This window comes from Brachypodium distachyon, chromosome 2, assembly GCF_000005505.3.
Source record: "Brachypodium distachyon strain Bd21 chromosome 2, Brachypodium_distachyon_v3.0, whole genome shotgun sequence".
Lineage (NCBI taxonomy): Eukaryota > Viridiplantae > Streptophyta > Magnoliopsida > Poales > Poaceae > Brachypodium > Brachypodium distachyon.
In genome coordinates, this window is record NC_016132.3 from 44,531,371 (window position 1) to 44,554,922 (window position 23,552).

At 47.6% G+C, this 23,552-nt stretch overlaps 1 protein-coding gene across 1 annotated transcript; it reads right to left on the reverse strand.

Moving 5' to 3' along the window:
* Positions 1–16,617: 16,617 nt before the first annotated feature.
* On the reverse strand, positions 16,618–18,203 carry LOC100827879 (probable WRKY transcription factor 70). The gene is made up of 3 exons (XM_003566864.4): positions 17,775–18,203; positions 17,568–17,666; positions 16,618–17,470 (listed from the first exon to the last, which is right to left on the reverse strand). Exons 1-3 carry the CDS (start codon positions 18,035–18,037, stop codon positions 16,954–16,956), a joined length of 879 nt encoding a protein of 292 aa, XP_003566912.1. The 5' UTR covers positions 18,038–18,203; the 3' UTR covers positions 16,618–16,953.
* Between the last annotated feature and the right edge of the window lie 5,349 nt (positions 18,204–23,552).

The following is a 23,552-nucleotide window of genomic DNA, read 5'->3' on the forward strand; positions in this document are numbered from 1 at the left end:
AAGTATCGGTTAAAGGAGTCAAAGGGTCAAGCCCCCCATGCCATGGTCAAAGGAGTTAGAGTAGAGGCCAAGAAAGCTCTAGGAGTGGATTTACCACTTTACCCTCACTTTCATCCTCCCTCAAGGGTAGCCATGGGGGCATGTATCATTCACTCTCCATTGGAATAAGATCAAAAGGGAGAGGGCTAGAGCAGCTCAAGGAGCCCGCTCTCGAGCGCTTGGGTCGAGCCTAGTCTCGAATCGACCTCGGGGACGCGATTTGGGAAGCCTAGTTTCGAGGTTTCGGGCCGTATAGTATGACCTCAACTCGAAGTAGAGGGATCGGGTTAGAATCTCGAGCGTATCCTAATCTCGCTACTTGGGAAGACGAGTTCGACCCAAGTCCGAGGCGGCCCCTAGAGATCTCTCGCTATAGGCGACTTGGGAAGACGAGTTTGGCCCAAGCGCTTGGCTAACGACCCCCTCGAAGCCTCTCCGGCCGAGCGGCTGGCTGGCACGGCGCCGGCGGCGGTTGGAGACGGCGGAGGTGGGGGATGACAGGTGGGCCCCACCTGTCGGTGAGAGGGAGAGAAAGAGAAAACAAAAATTGAAAGCGACCATTGGATCTGAGATGAATGGCCGAGATTAGAAGATACCCCTTCGGGGTTTTAAGTGAAATCGTATTTCTCCGAGAATACGCTTTCCCGCGGAGAAAGCGTACTTTCAGAGAAAAAGAAAAAGAATAAAAGAAAAGGATTATAAAATACTTTTCAGGATCTATAATTCACCCGAAATTCCATTTAAATCATTTAAAATATCAAATGGCTTCAGAACAATTCCCAAAAATTCTGTAAAATAATATATTTCATTTAGAGTACAGGAAAATTATTCCCACTCAAAAATAAAATATTAAAAATAGTTTTAATGTTTTTAAGCTTTAAATAAATCCAAATAAAATCCTAGAATGCATTTTTAAATTCTAGAAAATTCTCAAACCCAATTCTATCAACCTAACACATTCCAAAACACCATGTCAAACACTTTCCATAAAGCATCATAACAGAACACCAAAATTTTAAGATATGATCAAGGTGATAAGCATAAGAAATGAAAAGATGCGAACATCCGAAATTGAAAATTTGGGATGTTACACGACGGGTCTTCGCGATCGCATCCTTCTGGCCCTCCTTCTGAGAGCGGGAAGAGTGCCCACGGCCTCGACCAAGCCTCTCACCTGGCAAAGGAAGAAGAATCGTGAGCGCGGGCCGGCAAAATGGACCTAGCAAGAAGGGAGACGAGGAAAGCAAACTCAAAAGCTCCAACGCCTCGAGCGGATCTCTCACTCCTCCCTCGGTCCTCGGAAGCGCCTCTCCCTCCTCCAGAATCGGGGGCTCGACCCTGGGAGCGGGCGCCACAGGCTCTGTACCTGAAACAAGACAAGAAAACCTCGTGAGAACATTCCCGAAAGGGAATTAAAATGCTCAACACGCGTGCACTCACCGGTGACGAGAAGCTCCTCCTCCACAGGCCCACGAGTCAAAGAGAACACCGGAACACCCGCGCCGCTGCAGCCTGGTCCTCTAGGTGAAAACCGCACACTCATGAGGCGACGGAGGCAGGATCTTCCCAATGTCGATCTTCCCGGCTAGGTGCATGTTCATGGACTCTCTCAAGGGAGACCTCGACTCAGCCACATCGGCTAGGTCAGGAGAAGGAGCCTTCCTCTTGCGTGAACTCGAAGGACGAGGGATCTTGGGCATTGGGGCCACCGGCACACCCAACCCAAGCACGACCTGAGGCTTCACCTTCCCACAAGCATCCCTGAGGTGAGAACCAACAGCGATCATCGACAAAGTCGCAAGACGAGAGTACCGCTTGCCGGCCTTGATGAGCTTCCCGAACTTGGGATCCGGGCGCACCGGTACCAAGTCATCGAAGCACGCCGCCGCGACGTGGTGGCATCCTCCCTCGCTGATGGTATCAACGTAAGCCCGATGCTCCACCGAGTTGTACGGCCCGACCATCTGGGAAGCCCACTCAGCCGCCTTCTCTCGATAAAAAGCCACTGAAAAATAAGCACAAGCACTAGCCAGGGTTAGTGTCAAGCAAACAAGAATACTTGAAGCAACGACTCAAGCATCACAAAACTCACGCTTAAGCCGCGCGGCGTGGGTGAGGAAAAGCCACAGGGATCACCAGCTCCGCCTGTGGCCGCGCCCCCATCATTAAGCGGCCCGCCATCACCATCTCCTCGAGAAGGTCGCAGAAGCTACGCTTCGATTGGGCCGACTTGATCCCGGCAAGCTCCCACTCCTCGACCAAGGACGTGTCCATGGGACGGACGACACCCCGAAGCCCCCCAGGCCTAGAGTGTCGAGGGAGCCTGTCAGAGTGACGCAAGCCCGTCTCCGAAACGTCGAGGAAGAACCACTGCGAGTCCCACCCGTCGAACAGGCGCACCGCGCTCTTCGCCAGCATCAGGGGGAACTCGTCGTGGAAGCCAGGATGGAGCCTCACGGCGAACTCCAAGTGCTCTCGTTGGGGGTGTGACGCTCCGCCACGTGGACGGTGAACAGCAACAAGAACAACCTCATGGTCGGGGGCTCTCTCAAGGCGGTCTCGCAAAGCCACCTGAACACATTCAGGCGCAGGATCGCCGAAGGAAGCAACTGCGCCAACTCGATACCATAGGTATCCAGGAACTCCAGCAAGAACGGGTGCACAGGCAAGCATAGTCTGGCGTGGAACCAGCTGGTGAACACGACGATGTGCCCTCGACGCCTCTGCAGCTCCAGTCGAAGCTCACCCTCATCGGGAAGCGAGGCAAGGCCCTTGCGGAAGTAGCCCATCTCCACGAGGTCTGACAGGTCCTTCTCGGTCGTCACTGACGCCGAAAGGATGTAGGGAACCCGTCCCGGCACAGCCGGAAACGGCTCAAGCCGAGGTCCTCTCTCCGGGCGGGTGACCTTCTTCGACCTCCGCGGCTTGCCTCCCGACGTCCGCGCCTCGCCCCCGCTCCCATGGGAGGCCTCTCTCTCGACGCTCCTGCCGGCGCCATCGCGACGCTCCATGTCGGACCCCGTCATCTCACCTACAAGAAGGAGCCAAGGGATTAGTACAAGTTGCAAAAAGTTCCTAAGGAAGCAACTAGGGAAAATCCACGTCGCGGGGCCGTACACAACCGACGGCTAAATAAAAATAATAGGGAAGAAACCCTCGGACACGGCCAGCTCCCCCCAATAGCCTCTTTGGCCCGGTCCGGACTGGCGACAAGAGAACAAAGGGAGCCCACCTCCCGCAAAGCCCACGGCCCGCCGGACTTCGGAGCACCCCGGTGTGTCGGAGGATGGGCCCTAGGCCTCGCGCGCATCCGACCGGCCCAAGGGGCATAAAGAAGAAAGGGGGGTCCGGCTCCCCCGGAACCCGTCCAAGGCCCACGGCCCGACTACAATCTAGCAAAAAAAAAGAGGAAGAGTGCAGGAGGCCGAGGCGGAAGCACGCAGGGTGCTCGATCGAGTGGCCGACGCCCTGGCGTGCCCTCGCCGAGCCCTCGCATGCGCGCCCGCGCCCCGCTATGCCTAAACCCGCCTGCGAAGGAATGCTCGCCCACGCATTGTGCCGAGCACAGCCGCGATGCGCGGCGCGCGAGCTTGCGCCCTGACTAACTCCGACGTCCCCCGCCGACGGCACGTGGCCGCGCCACGCGCGCGCACCAAGGACGCTCCCCACCAAGCAAGCGTTGACGTCTCATGCGCGAAGGTGCCACGCGTCGGCATGAACGCTGGCCGCGCCCACGCCGTACCGGACGAGCATCCCCAAGCAGCAAGCCTCGTCCGCAAGCTGCTCGAGGAAATGACCGCGGCCGCCGCCGCCCCGTTCTATGTAGCCCGAAGTGCCCAATGTCGCGCCAGCTAGGCCGGGGACAATTGCCCGTGCTATGCTACCTCGGCAGGGAAAACAAAGCTCCCGGGCGCCGCCCTTCCTCGGCTCGAATTGTAGGCAACGCCGGCACCTCTCGAAGCCACGTCGTCGCCGGAAGCTCAACCCCCACGAAGGCTCGATGATCTTCAACGTATCCCAGGAGACGGACGAACACCTAGAGCTGGCTAATTGCCCCAAAGGAGTCCTCAACAGCCACCGGTCTTGCCCCGTCCTTCGAGCGCCGCGAACTCGTCTTCGGCGCCGGAAGGGAAGGAAGCAAGAGTGGGCATGAGCCTTTCCTCCGCCCCTGGGGTCCGTTTTTATAGGCCAATGTCCCGCTCGACGTCCAGGTCCGGCCACCCGCGAGTCAACACGTCGCCGGCTGTGGGGCGGCCACTGTCCGAGCGCCAAGACAAGGACCAAAGGAAAAAGCGAAAAGAAGCAAGGGGAGGGGACAAAAGATGGCTGTTGGGATGCCCGGGACCGGTCCGCGCCGGGCCCTGCGATCGCCGGCGTCACCCCTGGTGACGGAGCTCCTCCACCGAAAGAGGAAAGGAAGAAGACGGCCAGCAACCGTCCGATCTAGGGCACCAAGTGATTCGCGGCCGTCCGATCTGACTATTGGCCCGCGAACCGTTACGCCGGCCTAGTTGGGCCAGGTGGGCCACAGCCCAACAACGCGCGAAATAGAAAAAGAAACCCGAAGAAAGCCTCCCAAGCCCGGTCAGGCGCAGCCCGCACGCCCGGGAGGCCCATTAAGCCGAGCGCGGCCCAGGAGCGCCCCTGTGCACAGTTAGGCAGCTTGGGGAAGGATTTTTTTACAGAAGAGACCCCCAGGACGTGGAAAATCTCAAGCTGCCCCCTGGTCGCTCGGGAATTTCGCGCCGGAGCCCTCAGAAAGCCTGAAATTCACAAAAAAAAACTGCAGCTCCATTATCTTGCAAAAGGAGTCCCCCAGGCTCGAAATTTTGCAAGGAAGACCCCGGAAGTGTCTCTTTCTTCACAAATAGACCCCACGACCGGCGAAACCTCGCAAAGGACCCCCCTAGGCTTGGTTTCTCACCGGAAAACTAGCCTAGCCGGTGGTTCACCGCACCAAAGACTCCAAGGCCATAATTTCCTGCAGGAAAAATCCCTTGGAGCCCTTGGGATACGTCAAAATTCACAAAGCCGCAAAACTTTGTGCAACAAGGCCCACCTAGGTATATCTTCCTCCTCGAGGAAAGTTACCTTGCCGGTGGCTAGCCCCGAGGAGAGCCATAGTCAACGCATCGAAGAACTTCGGCACGCCATCATCATTGGAGTTGACCCGAAGGCGTTCCCAACACCTCCGGCTCAAGGGGGCTACTGTTGTAATATAACAAAATCCTTACATGGGCTGGGCTGCGATCCTACGCAACCTCAGAAATCTGGTTAGCATGTCCACTTGAGGTGGTGGGTTGGGGTGCTGGTTGTTGTTGTTGTTGTTGTTGTTGTTGTTGTTGTTGTTGTTGTTGTTGTTGTTCATCTGTTGGGTCAAAGCTTGCAGGATTTGGGTCTGAGCGGCCAGCAGGTGCTGCATGGTGGCAGCATTGTTGTCCTGTCCCTCCTCATGGTTGTCGGCAGCATGACGGGATTCACGTCTCGGCGGCATCTGTTTTGGGACAACATAGATGAGGACGAAAGATAAACAGGGTCTAAGGGAAAACTAAGCCCCACAACACAGACAATACAACAATACAAGCAACAGGCATATCACAACTATAGCAATTCAATCATGAACCAGTCAAATATAACAAGCAAAAGCATTCTCTATGATTTTAACATCCAAAACGAATAGTTCACAAGGCATACCAGCCTAAAACGCAAGTAAAGAGTTGAGAGCAAACACACGGATCTACATTGCCATACCACAACGACGGCATGGTCAATGACTAACACGGTAACGAAAATAATAAGGTAAATAGTTTGACGGCCTCCAAGCTGAAACTAAGGAAGTGAAAGGAAGTTGGCGGTTCCGGAGGTCCTCGCCCTGGAACGGGTGTTGGTGGCAGGTGTGTTCATCGCCTGCGCCTCCTGAGGCTCCTCCTCCTGTGGCTCCATCTCCTCGTCCTGAGGGGCTGGTGGAGCTTGTGCTGGTGTAGGGGCAGGTGCCGGTGTGGTTGCTGGTGCAGGGTTGGCGTTGTTGACCTGAGCTTGGAGCTGATCATACTTGAGCTGCAGGAGGTCCTTCTCGTACATAATCTGCTCCATGATCTCATGCATGTTCAGGATGACGTCTCCCCTGCGGTTCACCTCTGTTGTCTCCTGTGCCAGTTGTCCTTGGAGTATCCCCACCTGGTCTTCAGCTATGTTCGCTCGGGTCATCTTGTTGTAGAGACTCTTCCCCATGTCCACCATGTTCTGCTCCAGAGCTTGAAACTAAACATCCTCCATGTGCGGGTCCTCGCCTAGGACTTTCGGTCCCATGGCATTCCCGCCAACCACTCGCCTCCCGAAGCTACGGAAGACGGAGTCCGGTGGCAGGTCATCGTGGTACGCCTCGCACACACGAGCTATCGCATGTTGCATGGCGAACTTGAGTCCCAACATGAAGTCGGGGTAGCGCACGGAGTAGGTGATGTCGGGCATCAGTGGAACAACAGCCCGTCCCTTGATCTCGGTGTCGACTTCCCAACGGCGTGCTCCTCCCTGGGATCCCACCGGCTCAGCACGTCCTCGGAAGCAGGGTGCTGTCAGGTGCAACGTCTTGCACAAAGATGCCAGCTGCCTTCCAAACGGGATGTCATCGTCAACTATCGGTAGTGGACGTGAGTGAAGGGGGGTTCGTCTCCGAAGTTTGGTGGGACGTTCATCTACAAGATTTTTGGTGGAAGGAAAGAATCAGTCACATGCTCAAATGGGTAAATGTATAAATGTAACAATGACAATATGAGGTGTATATTATGCAACATGACGAGTAATTGTAATGGTGGAAAGCATGACAGTGTAGTACGAGATGGATATAAATGCACATAAAATCTGAAAATGCAAGTGGATGAATAATTTTGTAGGTGTGGATGGAATAAAACACAAGTAGTAATTATGCATTGAACAATGGTATGATTGCAAGTGTATATGAATATGAATGTAACTCAATATGCAAATTTAAAGTGGTATGAAATGCATAGAACAATCCTATGGTCTCTTTTCGGTCTAATCCATGCTAGGATCACGTTCCTACAGGCAACACAATGCTCTGATACCATCTGAAGCGACCGCCCCCTCATACGGGTTCGATCTCTGTGCTTTAGTGCTAGTCCCTGGATCGACTCACTAGCACACACAGTTTCATGATGTAATATCATAGAACAAAGGTCTCAATATTACAACGCATCATCCAGAATTTAAAAGTACTTACAAACTCGCATAACCCCATGGGTTAGCTGGAAATAAAACAATTGTTTAGCAACGGAAAGCGAAAGATACAAGGGCTACATCAACACCACGGTGAGAGCGTTTTGGCATATAGGCCCGTAACCCTAACAAGCAGAACATACTCTTACTCTTCGTCGGAGCTTCCTGCATCATTAAACGATGCAGCCACTAGGGTCAATACATTGAATGTATTGGCAAGATTCACCAGTAGTTATATCAGAACCTACCAAGTATATGCATAATGTGGCAAAGTGGAGTTCAAGGCTATTTGCTTAAAAGCTTAGTTGCTTAATCCTATCTTTTAATCAAATAGAGTTTTATCACTAATGGACATGGGGTAGACACACCCATGCTCCTATTAAACTAAGGACATTGAGTAGACACATCAATGCTCCTAAACCCAAGTTCAAACCATTCATTTTATTAAGAAATTAGAATGAGTGAGACTTTCCTTACAACTCCACATCTAGTTGCTCAAATTGTTCATTGCTGGGGACACGGCTAAGTACTTAGTTTTGACGCTCTCGAGAGTTTGTACACATTCTCCACAAGAAACTGACAGGTTAATCCCTTACTGTCCTCAGGGTAGAGTAGCAACGGCATCGATTACGAGATTTTCAGAGGTAATTCTCTAAACCACGAGAGAATCACGCTCCCCCTACACATTCTACCTCAGTACAATTTCTCGGGTCTAGGTTCGTACAACTTACTCTTGTCTCGCCAGAGCCCATATAGCATTGTGGTTGTACTGGAAGCTGCTAAATAGGAAACTAGTCCAGTCTCGGTTACCCCAGGTGGCATTCCACAGTTGCAACGTAGGCGCTCCCCGGATCCACGGGAGAGACGTCCATGGATGATCCCTTCCCAAATCCACGGGAAGTCGACTCAGAGGGACCCATAGAAATGGACCTGACGCTGCTAATCCTCAAAATTCTCAAAGCAACCCACCCAGGACGGTTCATTGAAATAATCGTTTTGCCTTAAACTATCCAAAACATTTCATATCGCCAAAGGCATAACAATATCATAATGTCGTAATTTCCCCAACGACACTACCATAGCCTAGCATTCAACTACAATCGATGGCAATTTGGTAGCTAGGTAATGGCAAGGGTAAACTATACTACCTGGGATTTATAGCTAGCATAGAGGTACGAGTAATATTCCTAATGCATCTAATAAAACAACTAGTGCATAGTAAAATATTTAGGAAATGATCAAAGTGAACTTGCCTTGTCCAAGGTTGTGGCAGTTCTCGCACTCTTCGCAACAACAAGGTTCACAATCCACACAATCTAAAATAAAAGAAAACATACACACAATAAACACGACATTCAATACAAAAACATGCTATGATGCGTATGTCATGATGATGCACACCTAGGATTATTTCTTAATATAACATGTTTAGTTTCTGTTTTGAAAAGCTTCACAAAAGATTTGGACAAATTACACAATAACAAAGAGGTAATTATTATGCATGAAACAAAGATGGGCTTTAATTAAAAGCTTATGTGATTTTTGCAAAACCTAGAGCAAGATTAAACTTGTAGGGTCATATCATTTATAAAATAATTTTTCTCCTCTAGTCCTAATGGACAAGAGCATACCCAAATAATTTTCCAGCAAGCTAATATGCTCAAAACTATTTTGAAATAATTCATTTGAACATTAAACATATTCAAGCATTCTGTAATTTGCTTCTGACAAAGTTGTTCAAAATTGAAATTGGACTATGCCAAAAGATTCTGCAGGTTGTGAGGATTCCAGAAAGATGCAGATCATAATTTTTGGACAAACGGTTTAAAAGTTATGATGATTTGAATAATCAGGGGCTTTTCTGCAAAATTTACAATTTTAATTCGGCCGACAATAGGGTTAAAAATTTATGGGACACGTGGCAGCATCTCACTGGCCGGTACCGGTTAATCCAGGGTTCTAATCTAGGCCGTTAGATTAGAGATCTACGGTGGAGGGAAGAACAGCTCACCGGGCGGCGCTAGGTCGTCGGAGCCGGGGGTGATGGCGGCGGCGCGGTTCGGGCGGCGGCGGCGTGACGTTTTCGGGCGGCGGTGGGGCTCGGAAAACGGTGGAACGAAAGCGTCTCAGCGATGCAGTCCCGGAGACAGTGGCGGTTTCCCTCGGGGGCCTCGGACGCGACGCCAAGGACGAGTGAGGAGCGACGGACGGCGGCGGCGGCGTCTTCGCTGCGGCAACCAAAATATAAAAAAACTGCGTCATGAGGTGCGCACGGAAGAGAGGAGTGAGGAGAGGAGGTCGGCGGTGCGAGAAGCTCACCGGAGCGGCGGCGAAGGCGTGGAGACGGCGGCGGCAGAGGGCAACTCCGGTGAGAAATTGGGGAGCATCCGGCGCGTAATTGGGCGAACGGCTTGCGGGAAGTGGAGGAGAAAGAAAAGGGCTTCGGGGTGACACGCAGGGATTTGAGAATGGGGACTCGAGCGCGGAGAACTCGCGAAGTCGTGCTCGACGTGGACTCGCGGGCGTGGCCGGAGAATCCGGACGAGCAGTTGGGGAAGAAAGGGGAGCGGGTCCCACCGGTCAGTGACTGGGCGGCTCGGGTGCACGGCTAGACCGGGCCGGCTCGGCCCGGTTCGGTCCGGTTCGGCCGGTTCGGCCCATTAGGCCGGGCCGGCCTTGGTTTTTCTCTTTTTTTTTCTTCTTTTCCTTTTTCCTTTTCTATTTTCTGTTATTGAACCCCAAAGTTGATTCAAAGCTCCAAATAACTCCGAATAAATTGCAAAAAAAATTGTAAAATCATATTTTTTATATGATCTAACTTTTGGGACGAATTTCCTCAAAATAAAATATTTAAAAATACTTTTGCCTATAAACTAGCCTTTAGGGCTTTCTAGCTATTAAAAATAATTAGTGTTTCAAATCAAATTCAAATGCCAAGATACGGGGTAGCTTTATAAATGCATTAAACCCCTTTTATGCCAAAACCCTCATGGGTAAAGATACAGGGTAGCTTTATAAATGCATTAAACCCCTTTTATGCAACTATCCAAAAACAAGATCAATGCCCAATTCCAATATAAAGGCATTTTTGAAAAAGGTTTTCTGGGTAAATTTTAGGGTTTTGAAAGTGATTAAATGCAAGAGTGGCATGATGCTTATGATATGCAATGCATATGAAGTGTTTTGAAAATTTGGGATGTTACAGTCATGGACCCCTAGGCTATAAATACCCCCCATGAGGGCATGTATCATTCACTCTCCATTGGAATAAGATCAAAGGGGAGAGGGCTAGAGCAACTCAAGGAGCCCGATCTCGAGCGCTTGGGTCGAGCCTAGTCTCGACTTGACCTCGGGGACGCGACTTGGGAAGCCTAGTTTCGAGGTTCTGTGCCGTCTAGTACGACCTCGACTTGAAGTAGAGGGATCGGGTTAGAATCTCGAGGGTATCCTAACCTCGCTACTTGGGAAGACGAGTTCGGCCCAAGTCCGAGGCGGCTCCTAGAGATCTCTCGCTATAGGCAACTTGGGAAGACGAGTTCGGCCCAAGCGCTTGGCTAACGACCCCCTCGAAGCCTCTCCTAACATAGGACTAAGTCGTACCCGCAGGGTCGACCGAACCTATTCAAAAAATATTGACGTGTCAACTGGTCCAAAGTGTACGGCGACCTTCGCTATAAGGCCGGCGTACACCCCCTACATACTATTCTCGCACTCGTGCCATCGAGCATTGGCACCCCGTACTTCTGTTGTTTTCTAGAACAACAACAGTGGTGCAACCATGGGGAACCCTCGCCGCAATTAAAGATTTGATGGCACCGACGAAGCCTACTTCATCAGGTGTCCAACTTGCCGCAAAATCTATACGGTTACAAACAAAGAAAGCAAGCACCTCGGGGGCTCCCGAGGAAGAAGATATTCTACCCAATCCGGACGACGCCGCGAGCATGGGCGCCACGATGGAGGTCGTGGCCGCACCCCCGCTCCCGGCCGTCCCCGAAGGAGCCCAAGCACTCGGAACCGTCGTAGGCGGTCCTTCGGTCCTCACACAAGAGATACATGCTCACAACAAGGGTTAGTTGAAACAACATTAACACTAGGAGGACTATTAGAACCCATTTATTCCACAAGAGAACATTGAAGATGATCACGAGACTCTTTGAGTGTCTTAAGCTCACTCTTCAAGGATTTGTGATCCTTTTCAAGTTGCTCAAAGTCACCTAGGAGTCTAGCATGGCCATCCTCAATATTTCCAATATTAGCCAAATATTTATCCGCAAGCGACATAGCATGTTTATAAGAACTTTTAACCTTAGAAAGTTCTAAAGTAAGAGATTCCTCAATAGCTTTCCTATTTGCTTGCTCTTCTTCCAAAGCTTGAGAGAGCTCCGCGATCTCATTCGCGGCTTCACGTTCAAAACCTTCCTTCTCAATGATGATCTCTTCTTTCTCCTCAGAAAGAACATTGGCTTCACCTAATTGTCCCAAGAGGGATTCAAAATCCCGCTTGGTCTCTTTCTTTATGCTAGCCATGAACTTATCAAAGCCATTTACCTCAACCTTGGCCACATCTTGTTCTTCCACACAATTCATCAAAGATACACTTGGTTGCATGATTATTTTATTGAGTTACGATGTTACCTTTGGCCATGAGGCACTTGTGGGTGAAGCTCTTGTTTTCATTGGGGGAGTCGAATAGGGAGATTGAAGGTGAGGAGGTGGTGGAAATGGCAACAAGGGCCACTCCCACTACCTCGTCATCTTGTCCTTCTTCATCATCTCCCGACAAGTATTCTTCTTGAGCCACCGACATGCTTTGTGGCTTTAAGCTTGTAATATACTTTGAATTACTTGGCTTGAAGTTCTTGTTGTTGTCCCAAGATGTTCTTGAAGGTAGAGCCATATGTTCATTATAAGCATATTGTATTGCTTCGCAACAACTCTCCTCTTCCTCTCTCTCTTCTTCCTCTTCTTCTTGATGTGACACCTTGGCCTTCAAAGCAAGGTTTGTGACAAGATAATTCCAAGCTTCTTTGGCGGTGGTGTACGAATGGATATGAGAAAGATTCTCCACTTGAAGAGACTTTTCAATAATATGCAATGCACTTGCATTTGAGTAGAAAATCATTATACTCTCTCGGAGTTAAGTTTCTTGAATCTTGTGGCTTGTATCCATCATCAATGATCCTCCATAATTCTATTGAAGTTCTACAAATATAAGATCTTATACAAAATAACCAATTAGAAAAGTTAGATGTATTTGACTTTGGTAGAGGGCCTTGAGGGACAAAATGAGGCATGGAAATGGAAGGGATGCATAGTTGAGGTGGAAGCAACTCACCATATGACCCCAAGCCACCAATTCCTTGGGAATGGTTTGCTCTCACATCACTAGCATTAGCCTTTGCTTTTAGAGCTTCGGCATCCACAACACCCGGTTTGTCCATTTCCTCAACGGGTGAGGATTTGGGCAACTCGGGGTTGGTGTAAGATGTAGTGGGAGCATTGGCTTTTAGGCTCTTGGCCACTACGGATTTAACCTCAATGAGTATGGATGGCTTAAGATATCTCAAAAGTTTAATCAACATGTCCATACTCACTTTGGTGCCGATAGTAGCTTTGTTTCCAACCACCTCACTCACGTCGGCCATACTCTTAAGGCGGTTAAGCCCTATTTAAGAGACGTGGCTCTGATACCAATTGAAAGATCGATATGGTCGACTAGAGGGGGGGGGGGTGAATAGCCAACTAACAAATTTTAACTTTTCCTTTTCTTGAAAGATACAAACACTTAATCCTAGGGCTTTCTAAATTCTCTAAGGTGAATGTAACCCTGGTATGAAGTGCAATAGCCGAAACACTAGCCGAAGCAAAGTATTGACAATGAAGGAAAACAAGTAAGTAAAGGGGGCAAGTATGATACCACATGGGAAGACGAAGATTTCGCCGGAGTTCCACCTATTGGGATCGGTGTACGTCTCTGTTTGGAGGAGTGCAATCCCACAAAGGGAGAGACGCCACGAAGGCTCACTCTATTCTCCAACTCACCACACCACAAAGGTGGGATGAGCTCTCACAACACCACAAAGGCGAAGTGAGTTCCACTAATGGCTTCCTTGAAGGCGAATGCCAAACCTTTACAAACAAGGAGAAGGGCACAAATCCACAACTCAATTGGATGCTCCTTCCCAAATCCTCAAACACCTCCTCACAAGATTGGAGTGCTTGAAGAGACACCTTCCGGGTAGGGATCCAAAATCCCAAGAGTAACAAAATCCACCAAGGAAAACGAGGGGAATCAACTTTTGATTTGGTGAAACCCTAGATCGAGCTCTTCTCAACCCTTCCTCAAAGTATTAGCTAGAGTGAAGCACTAGGGAGAGAGATCTCGAGATTTGAAGCTTTGGAGGTGAAGAACGCTTGCAGGAATGGGGATTAGAACCGTTGGGGATGAAGACCCCCTTTTATAGGAGTCCCTGATTTCTGCCCGTTATGTGCTGTTTCTGCACAGGGCGGTACAACCGCTTGCTCAAGCGGCACTACCGCGAGCGATAGTGCAGCACCGGTATCGTGCCAGTGCCGCTATATGTCAGTAGCGTTTTGCTACCACAAAGCACTGGTGCGGTACTGGGGCGGTACTGCCGCCCTGGAATGAACACAGGCAGAATCCCTTTGGTTAAATGATAGGTTTTAGCTATTCTTCACGGGTGGGATTGAGGCTATCTGGTGGGTGCAATTTGGTGGTTGTGTGTACGTGAAATTGATTCACCCAAGCCTTCCCAGATGGACTCCCTCTTTATAGTACGGATTTTCCTACAACTCAATATAAACAAAAAGCCGTAAATCCTTCTACGCTTTTTTCCTTTGAGGGCAACGAACCGCATTGCTTAATTCTATATAATTTCTGAAAACAGTTAGCATACGGTTAGTCCAACTATTAAGTTGTCATTAACATCAAAACTCATTAGGGATCGAAATGCCCTTTCACCGTTCATACGGATGTGATGAGTTATTGTCAGTGTCCTAGTGGTTTCATTGGTATTATTTTATGTGCCCTTGAAGTCCTTCTTTGGTGTTCCGGTGAATATTTTGTGGTTCCACGACTTGTACATTTAGATTATCATCCCCGAGCCAAGTACATTTAATGCTCATGGTTCTCATTTTTTATGAGCGATTCAAGGGGCTTTATGTAATTTTCAAAGGATAGTCAAGTTCGTTAAGTGTTCGAATAGCGGTTTCGTTGCCCCAGTCTGATTGCAACATGTTTATCGAAGACTCGGTGGTCCTCTGTTTTGCATGGATAGATACCATGGAGAATATTTCTTTGAAAGACTTCGATGTAATTCTTAGTAATATGGGGTTACTTTGTAGTTTTTTTTTGTTTTTTTATCCAAAGCATTTGTACCTATGGATGTCGAATCTGAATAAAACTACATGCTATTCTCAAAAAAAAAGTCCTACAACCCGGGTTTAAAACGCTTGCAGTGTCCCTAGGTCACCAATTTGGTCAACTAAATATGTGTTATATCGCATAAGAAATATGCTTCGTTAGTTAAATTAATGATCTAGAAAACCGCCCGCATCTTTTAAACCTTGACGGAGGTAGTAGTACAAAACAATACAGGCTGAATTCCTGGAAAAATGATAAAAGAAAAACAGATTTGTCACAAAGAACAGATATATTCTCAAAGGACTATGTGTATCGAATAATTTGTGTATAATTTAACATGTAAAGAAGGTACCTCATGTACGTTGTGGAACGAACCATAAAAGCTGACCCAGATGTGTAATTTAGTTTTTGACCTACGTGTGCATAATGCCATTTTTTTGGAAATCAACTAAAATTTGCTGAAAGAGCCACTTTGTTCAGATTGGTGGGACCAAGCCTGCAATTGGGTTTTCAAGATTGTCCTTCGTAAAAATTTGGTATTCGCCCGTTCCATATTAAGTGGTTCAAATTTGTCTAAATATGAATGTATCTATATACTAAAATAACTCTAGATACATGTAATACTACGACACTTAACATGGGAGAAAGGGAGTATTTAAACTAGACCGGCATCGGCGGGCTGGCCCGGACAGCTCAGACCCAAGCCAGGTAAAGCTCAAGAAAAGGTAAAGTCCTAGCTCGGGCTGCAGTGTCCTACACAAAAACCAAAAGATAAACTAAGTGAAATAAAAAAAATAGTACTTTATAAAATTCGGTATAAAACAATTTTTATTCCAAAAATGTATAATTTAATGTTTTTAATTGGCAAAAGGTATATTTTCCCTAGCTTGGGCCCGGGCTTAGGATTTTACTGACGGGCTAATTTGTGAAGCCTTGCTCGGTTAATTTAAACCACATCTTATGTAAGATTTTCACAAAATCTGTTGAAAGGTATGTACCCGCATGATTGAAAGACTGTGCATACCAGTACTCCGTGTGTCGAGATTACAAGACGGGCCTGGCAAGCTTGCAGGGCATACAATTTCCGTTTGATGATCCCACTCTTGAAATTGAGCTGGAATTGATGATCCCTGCATGAAAGCCAAACGGGATACCCAAAGGATCTATCTTTCTGCTCCACTTTACGAGCACAACGACGAATTTAAGTGCCATTTCAGCTTTTCTTTTTTGTCAGCAGATCATCCCACTTGCACTTTGTCGTTGCCTCATAGCGTGTGTGAAAAGAGAGGAGCACTAGACAAGGAATGCATGAGCTACCAATAATGTGTGCATCGATAAGATAGGACTACTCGGACTCACCAACCGTCAATCAGATTCTTAAGTACTCCTCGCTCGCCGTCCTGGTTCGTCCACTTGGGCGCGTACCGCGTACAAACTGATCTGATCACCATCGCGATACTCGCTTAACCAGTGAAAAATTTGCCAGAATAGGATATCAACGACGTGTCACGTCTCGCGCCTGTACTAAATCCAATATTTGTTCCAGGTTACGCGGTACGCGTCAGTTCCTGCACACGCGGACAAATGCGTCATGCGAGTTGATGTGCTAATGTTGAATACAAGGTGACGAACTGACGATGCGAACTGCTTTTGGATGCCTATGAAGAAACATAAGCAGAAGTAAGAAAAGGAGAGGGTCCCAAATTCAGATCCACCGAAACATACAATTGGGGAATCGTGGTCCATACTCCATAGTGCCTATTTCATCGGAAACTATTGAGCTGATCAGATATTACGTGCGAGGGACAGGTGACAACACAACAGTTCCGGACTCAGGTGCTTTATTACTAGGTTTGTTCAGTGCACATACTTGGTGATTTCCGGTATGAAAGGAGATGATAGTTTCCTCCTCTCCATCTCTCTTTTCTTTACTGCAAGAACAGGAGTATGGCACATCTTTAAGGAATTTCAGATTGCGAACACAACATGCTAAATTTGGACAAAGGAGAGAGAGCTGGAGCACGAAATGTACTGAATTCCTCTGTTTTCACTGCTCAGTTCTTTGAGGAAGACGAAAACTCTGCTCCTAAACAAGGCTTGCCCATAAGCGAGGACGCCTAGGTGTGTGCTAGCTAGCAATAGCACACCTGCAGCTTCATTCTAACCGAGGTTACACACCAAGAATGTACAAACTAAACTACAGATCAACAAGACAAAAAGATCCGCGCGGCCATTATTTCCATATTACGCGACGGATCGAGCGACTCCTCCGGACAAACATCCCAACTAAATCAGTGGTCGTCGAGATCGAAGATGTCTTCAAGACCAAAGAACTCTCCCATGTCAGCAGCGCCATCCTCGTAGAACTGCGGGGCGGACGACACGTCACCCTGGTCCGGCCCGGCGCCGGCGGCAGCCGCGGTGCTGTGCACAGCCGAGCTTCCGGGGGTGAGGCAGCTCCTCACCTCCTCCTGGTCGCCGCCCTCGACCTTCAGGATCGGCAGGCCCGATGCCGATCCCGGCGCGGCGCCGTCCATGCCGATGCCGGTCTGGTTTGTGGTCACGCTCGTGGTGGTGCTGGCCGGGCCGGCGTTGGGCGCGAAGCAGATAAGGTGGGACCCCGCGTGCACGCCGTCGGCGGTCTGGTGGATGTCGACGTGCGGCGGTGCGGCCATGTCGTGAGGGTCCTGGCACGTGTGCTGGCCGATGTAGGTGACCACGAAGGACTCCGGGTCCTGGTCGCAGCGCTGCACCTGCCGGAGCGCGGCGCACTTCTGGTCGTACTTGTGTGTGCACCGGAAGTAGGATCTGCGAGGAGGAGACACGAACAATATGGTTACATTTGGAATCTTGGAGCAGTCTCCAGCTAGGAGTATATGATTGAAGGTCAGGGGCAGGAACCTACTTTGGGTGCTCCGAGTTCTGGATGTCCTTCTGGCCGTATTTGCGCCAGGACTGGCCGTCCTCCACGTTCTTGACGACCTTGGTGAACCCGGACGATTGCCTGCAGCAGAGCACGGATTTTACACGACTAATTAGTAAGCACATTATACCCAAAGATCCAATCAATTAACTCAATCAAATCAAGAATTAGGAGCTTGGGCGTCCTCACCTTCTCCGGCTTGTATCCCTGCGTGCAGCCGCGGCGGCGGCCTTCCTCTTCCGGGCGCAGGTGGCCTCTCTCTGCACCTCCGATCCCACGGGCTTGGCGGCGTCGATGGCGCGGGAGAAGGCGTGGAGGATCTGGTCGACGATGAGGCCGGCCTCGGGCGAGTGGCCGAGGAGCCCCTGCAGCCGCGCAGCCAAATCTTTCCCCTTGATGAGTTCGCCCATCAGGAGCTCATGCGGCGTCGGCTGCTCCATGGCCATAGACATCTTGTATTCTGCACAAATCCAAGCGCAACCTCACTCTCTTCTTCTCTTCTCTAGCTCAACTAGCACTAGCAGCAGGAAGGAGCAGCAGAGGCCAAGGCACACTAACCAGCAGCAAGGCAGAGCTTGTTTATTTTTTGAAACGAGGCAGCAAGGCAAGAATGATGAAGAAGGGAGCCGTATTTATAGGGAAGCACCGTTACACTGACATATGGAGCCCACGCGGGTCGCCTAGTGGGCTTTTAGTTTTCGAAGAGAAGCGCTGATTGGCGTGTCGCCTGTCGGGATCGGTGCATCGAACTAAACCCGGTTTTTCATGGGCCGTTGCCAATCGTTCAGTCGAGGGCCACATCTCAGGTGAAGGGTTCACGGGAGCACTGGTGGGCTACGTCCTCGGGTCCATCGCAGGTGTGGACGCACGAGGGCGCGAGCTCTGCTTGCTTAACTTTGCCTGGACAAGGCTCACCTGCACCCACGAGACAACTCAGACTGACATTTCGGGACCAAGAAGAGCGAGGTTTGTGGGTCATGTTTACGCACGCAAACACTAATAAAACGTCTTAAATAAAGAGGCAGAGATAGATAAGCTTCCTTCGCGAGGAGGGCTCAGCCAAGGGGGGGAAGCATCGTGGAAGCAGCCATGAAACGCCGAAAGAGCGTGACGGGTGCGCGACGTCACCTGCTGACGTCGGGCCCGGTGATGAGGGCTGGGGGGTGCGCGTCCGCGTCATCGCTGGAAATATTTACTACTGCAGCTGCAGATCGGCGTTACTCCTCCTAGATCGCTGATTGGCTTGGATTCCTTTTGGGCCGCCGTCCATGCCCCGGAGGACTATTCTTGCACTTCACTCTCTAGTTTATCAGCGGCACCTCCACGCGCGTCGGCGCAGGAGCAATCCAGAATTCCGGATACGAACAAAGAAATGAACAGTGTTCAAGTCGCTGCGAGCTCGCGAATTCCTGCGTGCGTATGTTACGTACTGTAGTAGTATGCCATTTAAAGGTGTTCAGTTCACATACACCACCATTTTCTTTCTTGACCGCCACGGATTAGCTAGAAGAAAGTGATGTGGAGGAGTAAAAATGCGACTTGTTGAGAGGATTCGGTCAGGGTGGAAAGGAAGAAGCTGCTGTAGCGGATCCTTCAATTTTCTAAACTTGGAATCTGTTCCTTAAAATTCCATAAACTTGGAGTACTTTATTTCCCTATGTATCCAAATATAAAATGGGAGTGTCTATTTCTCAGGCACTTGTTGGTTTAAAAAATAACTTAGATCTCAATTTATTTATCAGAGTTCTTGAATTTGGATTTGGACATCATCCAAATTGAACCGATCTATCGTTCGTTTCCAATCTCAAAACACAAACCAAATCAAACAGTGGAAAAATCAATCTATTCCTAGCTAAAAATCAGACAACTTTGATATAGCAAAACAGATATAAAATGCCTTGGTTGTTTAATTTGAACTATTTGAATGTCTTACATTTAGAAATGGAACGAGTATTAATTTGTCTGCATGGTTGCTACCTACCTGAATTTCAAGTTAAAATGTTGCTGCTACTTGTATACTTCTATAGAGGATGATTCTAGTCGAAGGCTTCCACTTGATTTCCAAAATTACACAAGTTTTGGTGAAATGGTGACGAACACAGTACAAAAGCAGACGCTCATAACACACACACGTAAACTCACTCCTACAAAAACACGCACACACATCCTGCCCCTGCGAACACCTACTGAGCCGACAAATCAAGAGATTGACGAAGTCACCACATACGTCTCGTAATTGACGGATAGGTCACTCCCATGAAAAGAACAAAGCTGGTTAAATCCTACAAAATCCAGAAATGTGAAAAGCAAAGCTAAATTTATGACTTGAACATGGATAGGCTGGTTTCACCACAAGAAACGAAACCACCGTATTATATTTTGTCTATCAGTTTTGTGTGAGTAACAACATAATCGTTTGGATGACATCTTTCTGGACATCTTTTCAGGTGATTTATTCTCTTGTTCTCAAATTGTAAGACATTTTGTAACAGGTGATATTTTTAGAAACAAATGTGCTTGTTGGACAGATCCAATAATGCAAGAGTTGGAAAGGTACACAGCTAAAATATCTATCATTATTGCCGTTGAGATACAAGTATTGGTACTTTAATTTTGTAGCCACCAAACAGCCAATGCATTTGATAATGGTCAAGTCACCAAATGTCTGTGCGCCTCCTAAAATTAGACAAGGTTGAGGTACCCCACCCAACATAGGCCTTAAATTTCTACCCTTTTATAACACAACAAGATGTTGATTTGTTCATTAGTTGCGTGTGAATGCAAGCATGTGCCTTAAAATAAACAACCAACGCATTTGGTATTGGTCCAGTCGCAAAATGACCCGGCATTCCTTAAACTAGAAAGCTTGAGGTGAGATGCTAACCGTACCCCAAAAGGGTTTTCTCCTCGTCAGTGCCGACCGCCGAGCCAACAGGGATGATAACACTGTTTTTGGCAGTGTAACTTCTCCCAACATATGATTTCAGTCCTTTACCGTTTATAACAAAAAATGCCTTGATTTTGTTCATTACTATACTTCCTCTCTTCCATGTAGCAAGCATAGTTCTGTGAACGCGATCTTTTTGATGGGTTGCACTTTGAGAGGGAAGAAAGATAACAAGCGTCAAGAGAAAAAACCAGAAATAAAGTTTGGAGCTCGGGCTCCAATGCTCTAAAACAATCTTTTTCGGGTAAAAAACTTTTTTTTGTGAAAAAGTTCCTTTATCCCAAAAATTACGAAAAATTACAGACAGACTAACTTACATGTATATATCTTGAACAGTTAAATTTTCATACGATTCAAAAGTATGCCACCTGTGAAAAAATAATAAATTCGTCCATGTTTCTACAAATTTGAGTCTGGTTTTCCAACCATTGCTACTTAGAGTTCTTTTACATGATTCAAAATATCAATAATTTTTTATGACGATAAAGAACATCCAAATCTATATGCATGAATATTTTGCTAATTTTTTAATGTGCCCAAAATGGCTGAAAATTGTTTTTGTGGCGCAGAAGCGATGTTGCTTGGGAGCCAAAGTTGCATGTTGAAGAAAGAGACCTCAACGCGCGTCGCACGGAACCTTGTGTGTGCTGGAAAGTGAAGCATTGTACCCGACAAGGAAAACTGGAAGCCCGGCGCCAGGAGGAAGCTACCAGGAATCATCCCATGTCCGATGACAATGATTTGTCTGTGTCCCGGAGAACGAATGCGCTCCTGATGAGAACGGTCCATTTTCAGCCATAGAAAAACAAGGCATTTCGTTCGTTTTTAAGATCTGACAGGTACACTTAAGATTTCAGATATAGTGCTGCAACTAGATAATCCAACGCAGCACAAACATCACCGGGACAATTGTAAGAAAATGCACGTGGGGGTAATTATTCCTAGCAGCAGGTGGAAGCATGGGGCCGGCGGATAGGGCCTGAAGCCATGACGGCGAGTGAAAGGGATCGACGCGGCAATATATCTCCAAATTTTCCCGGAATGTACATTTTACAGCACTGTACTCCTATTAGATTTCGTCTTACCAGAACCAATAAAATCATTCCAGCTGCAGGATTTGACCTCTCTTATCACTGTCTCACTTCTTTGTTTCAGAACTTGCATTTCTCTTCTAATAAACTTTGTGCGGAAAATCATCTAATGAACTTTTGTTGTTTGTTCTACTTGCGTGTTGAGAAGATTTGTTACGAGTAATCCACATAAGATGGGGAACTGCATTAATATGATATATGTGAGTTCAGTTGAAAAAAGTATGGTCCATATGAATTGTCAATTAAGAGGCCAATGAAAAGTATAGGCAAGAAAAAATGATGATAGCCTGCCTCCCAGGTAGCCAATTCCAACTTTCTTGAAAGCATGGCTATCAAAGGACATCACTATAATAACTAATGCACATCATAACCAACAACGGGACGAATACTAATTACTACTCCTTCCGTCTCATAATTTTTGTCGAAATATTATGTGTATCTAGACGATTTTTAGTAATAGATACATCTATTTTTAAGTAAATTTGAGACAAGAATTATGAATTGAGCAGAAAACTCCAAAAGGTACACATCCATGTGGCTGTGCAAATAGCCAAATAGATGCGAGAAGTTATTAAAATATTAAAATCTGACACGTGAGCAACAAAATGGACGAGCCATCTTTGGCTTGGCAGAATATAAATCCTCGCCTTGTTCTTCCTTCTCCAAATTATCAGAGATTTTTATAACATGTCTGAACTGTAATCCTATTTCCCGACTCTAACAGCAGCAACAGCTCATGATCTTTCTCCTGACAGTGCACTCAGAAGCTTAACGATATTGCATCAAGAACTTGTTCCCTTGTGATTATTGTGTTTTTAAGTGCGCCAGTCGTTAACCATCCATGTTTGTTTGTGTCAGAAGAGAGGAATCAATGTCAGGTGAACTATTGCTAGTCTCATGTTGCTTTGTGGAATCAGACAGAACACGACAAATAGATGATTGGGATTATCAATTTTAAGAAGAAAATGCTGACAAATAAACTGAAGTAGTACTGAACTTTGCTCAGAGAAGAATAAATTTGTAGCCACCAAACAGGTAGTAGAGCATTTGATAATGGTCCAGTTCACCAAACGGTGCGCCTACTAAAATTAGACATGCCGAGGTACTCTAGGCCTTAGAAATTTTTACCTGGCCTGTATAACAAAACATGCGTTGATTCTGTTCATTCGCAAGCAATGTCAGGTGTTAGCCTGTGTGAACGCGATCTTTATAACCGTGCACACTTTCTGGGACAGATATCACGGAACGTCAAAACAAGACAAAAAGACCTAAACGCGTCGCAAGGAACATTGTGACTGGAAAGTGAAGCATTGTACCCGGCTTGGAAAATTGGAAGCCCAGCGCCGATTCCATGTCCGATGACAACGATTGGTCTGGGGGGGGGTGGGGGGGGGGGGGGGGGGGCTGTGTCCCGGGAAAAAGAATGCGCTGCTGGTGACCGAACAGTGAACAATGCATTTTATTCTGTTTTTTTAATCTGACAGGTATGGGTAAGATAATCAGATATAGTGCTTCAACTAGATAATCCAACGCAGCACAAACATACTGTACCATTATTGAAAACTGACAAGTGAAAGAAAAATATACACTAGTAGCACGTGGTGACCAATTTATTCCTAGTAGCAGATGGGCGGTTGGGGCCAGGGCCGGCTGACAGCGAGTGAATGGAAGAGATCCGCAAATTCTCATCCGAATTCCGAATAGGCAGTATCCCTAGCTGCGTTGCCGAAAGCGAAAAGCTTAGTACTAGACAATTTTAGACCTTACTTCAGTGCGTACTAGAAAAAAAAGGTTTGGTCTTACTAGAACCAATACAATTAGCAGTAAGCAACTTGTTTTGTTTCAACCGTGTCAAAAGAAAAATCTTGTTTGTTTCAAGACAAGAGATTGATTATACTTTGGGTAAAGATGAGCTGTAAAGCAAGACGC

What these genes read in the sequence shown, in the direction of transcription:
- LOC100827879 (XM_003566864.4), bottom strand. Translation starts at nt 18,037, where the DNA reads ATGTCTATGGCCATGGAGCAGCCGACGCCGCATGAGCTCCTGATGGGC. An exon ending in AGGGATACAAGCCGGAGAAG is followed by an intron (nt 17,667 to 17,774) that starts GTGAGGACGCCC and finishes GCTCTGCTGCAG; the next exon opens with GCAATCGTCCGGGTTCACCA. An exon ending in CAGAACTCGGAGCACCCAAA is followed by an intron (nt 17,471 to 17,567) that starts GTAGGTTCCTGC and finishes TCCTCCTCGCAG; the next exon opens with ATCCTACTTCCGGTGCACAC.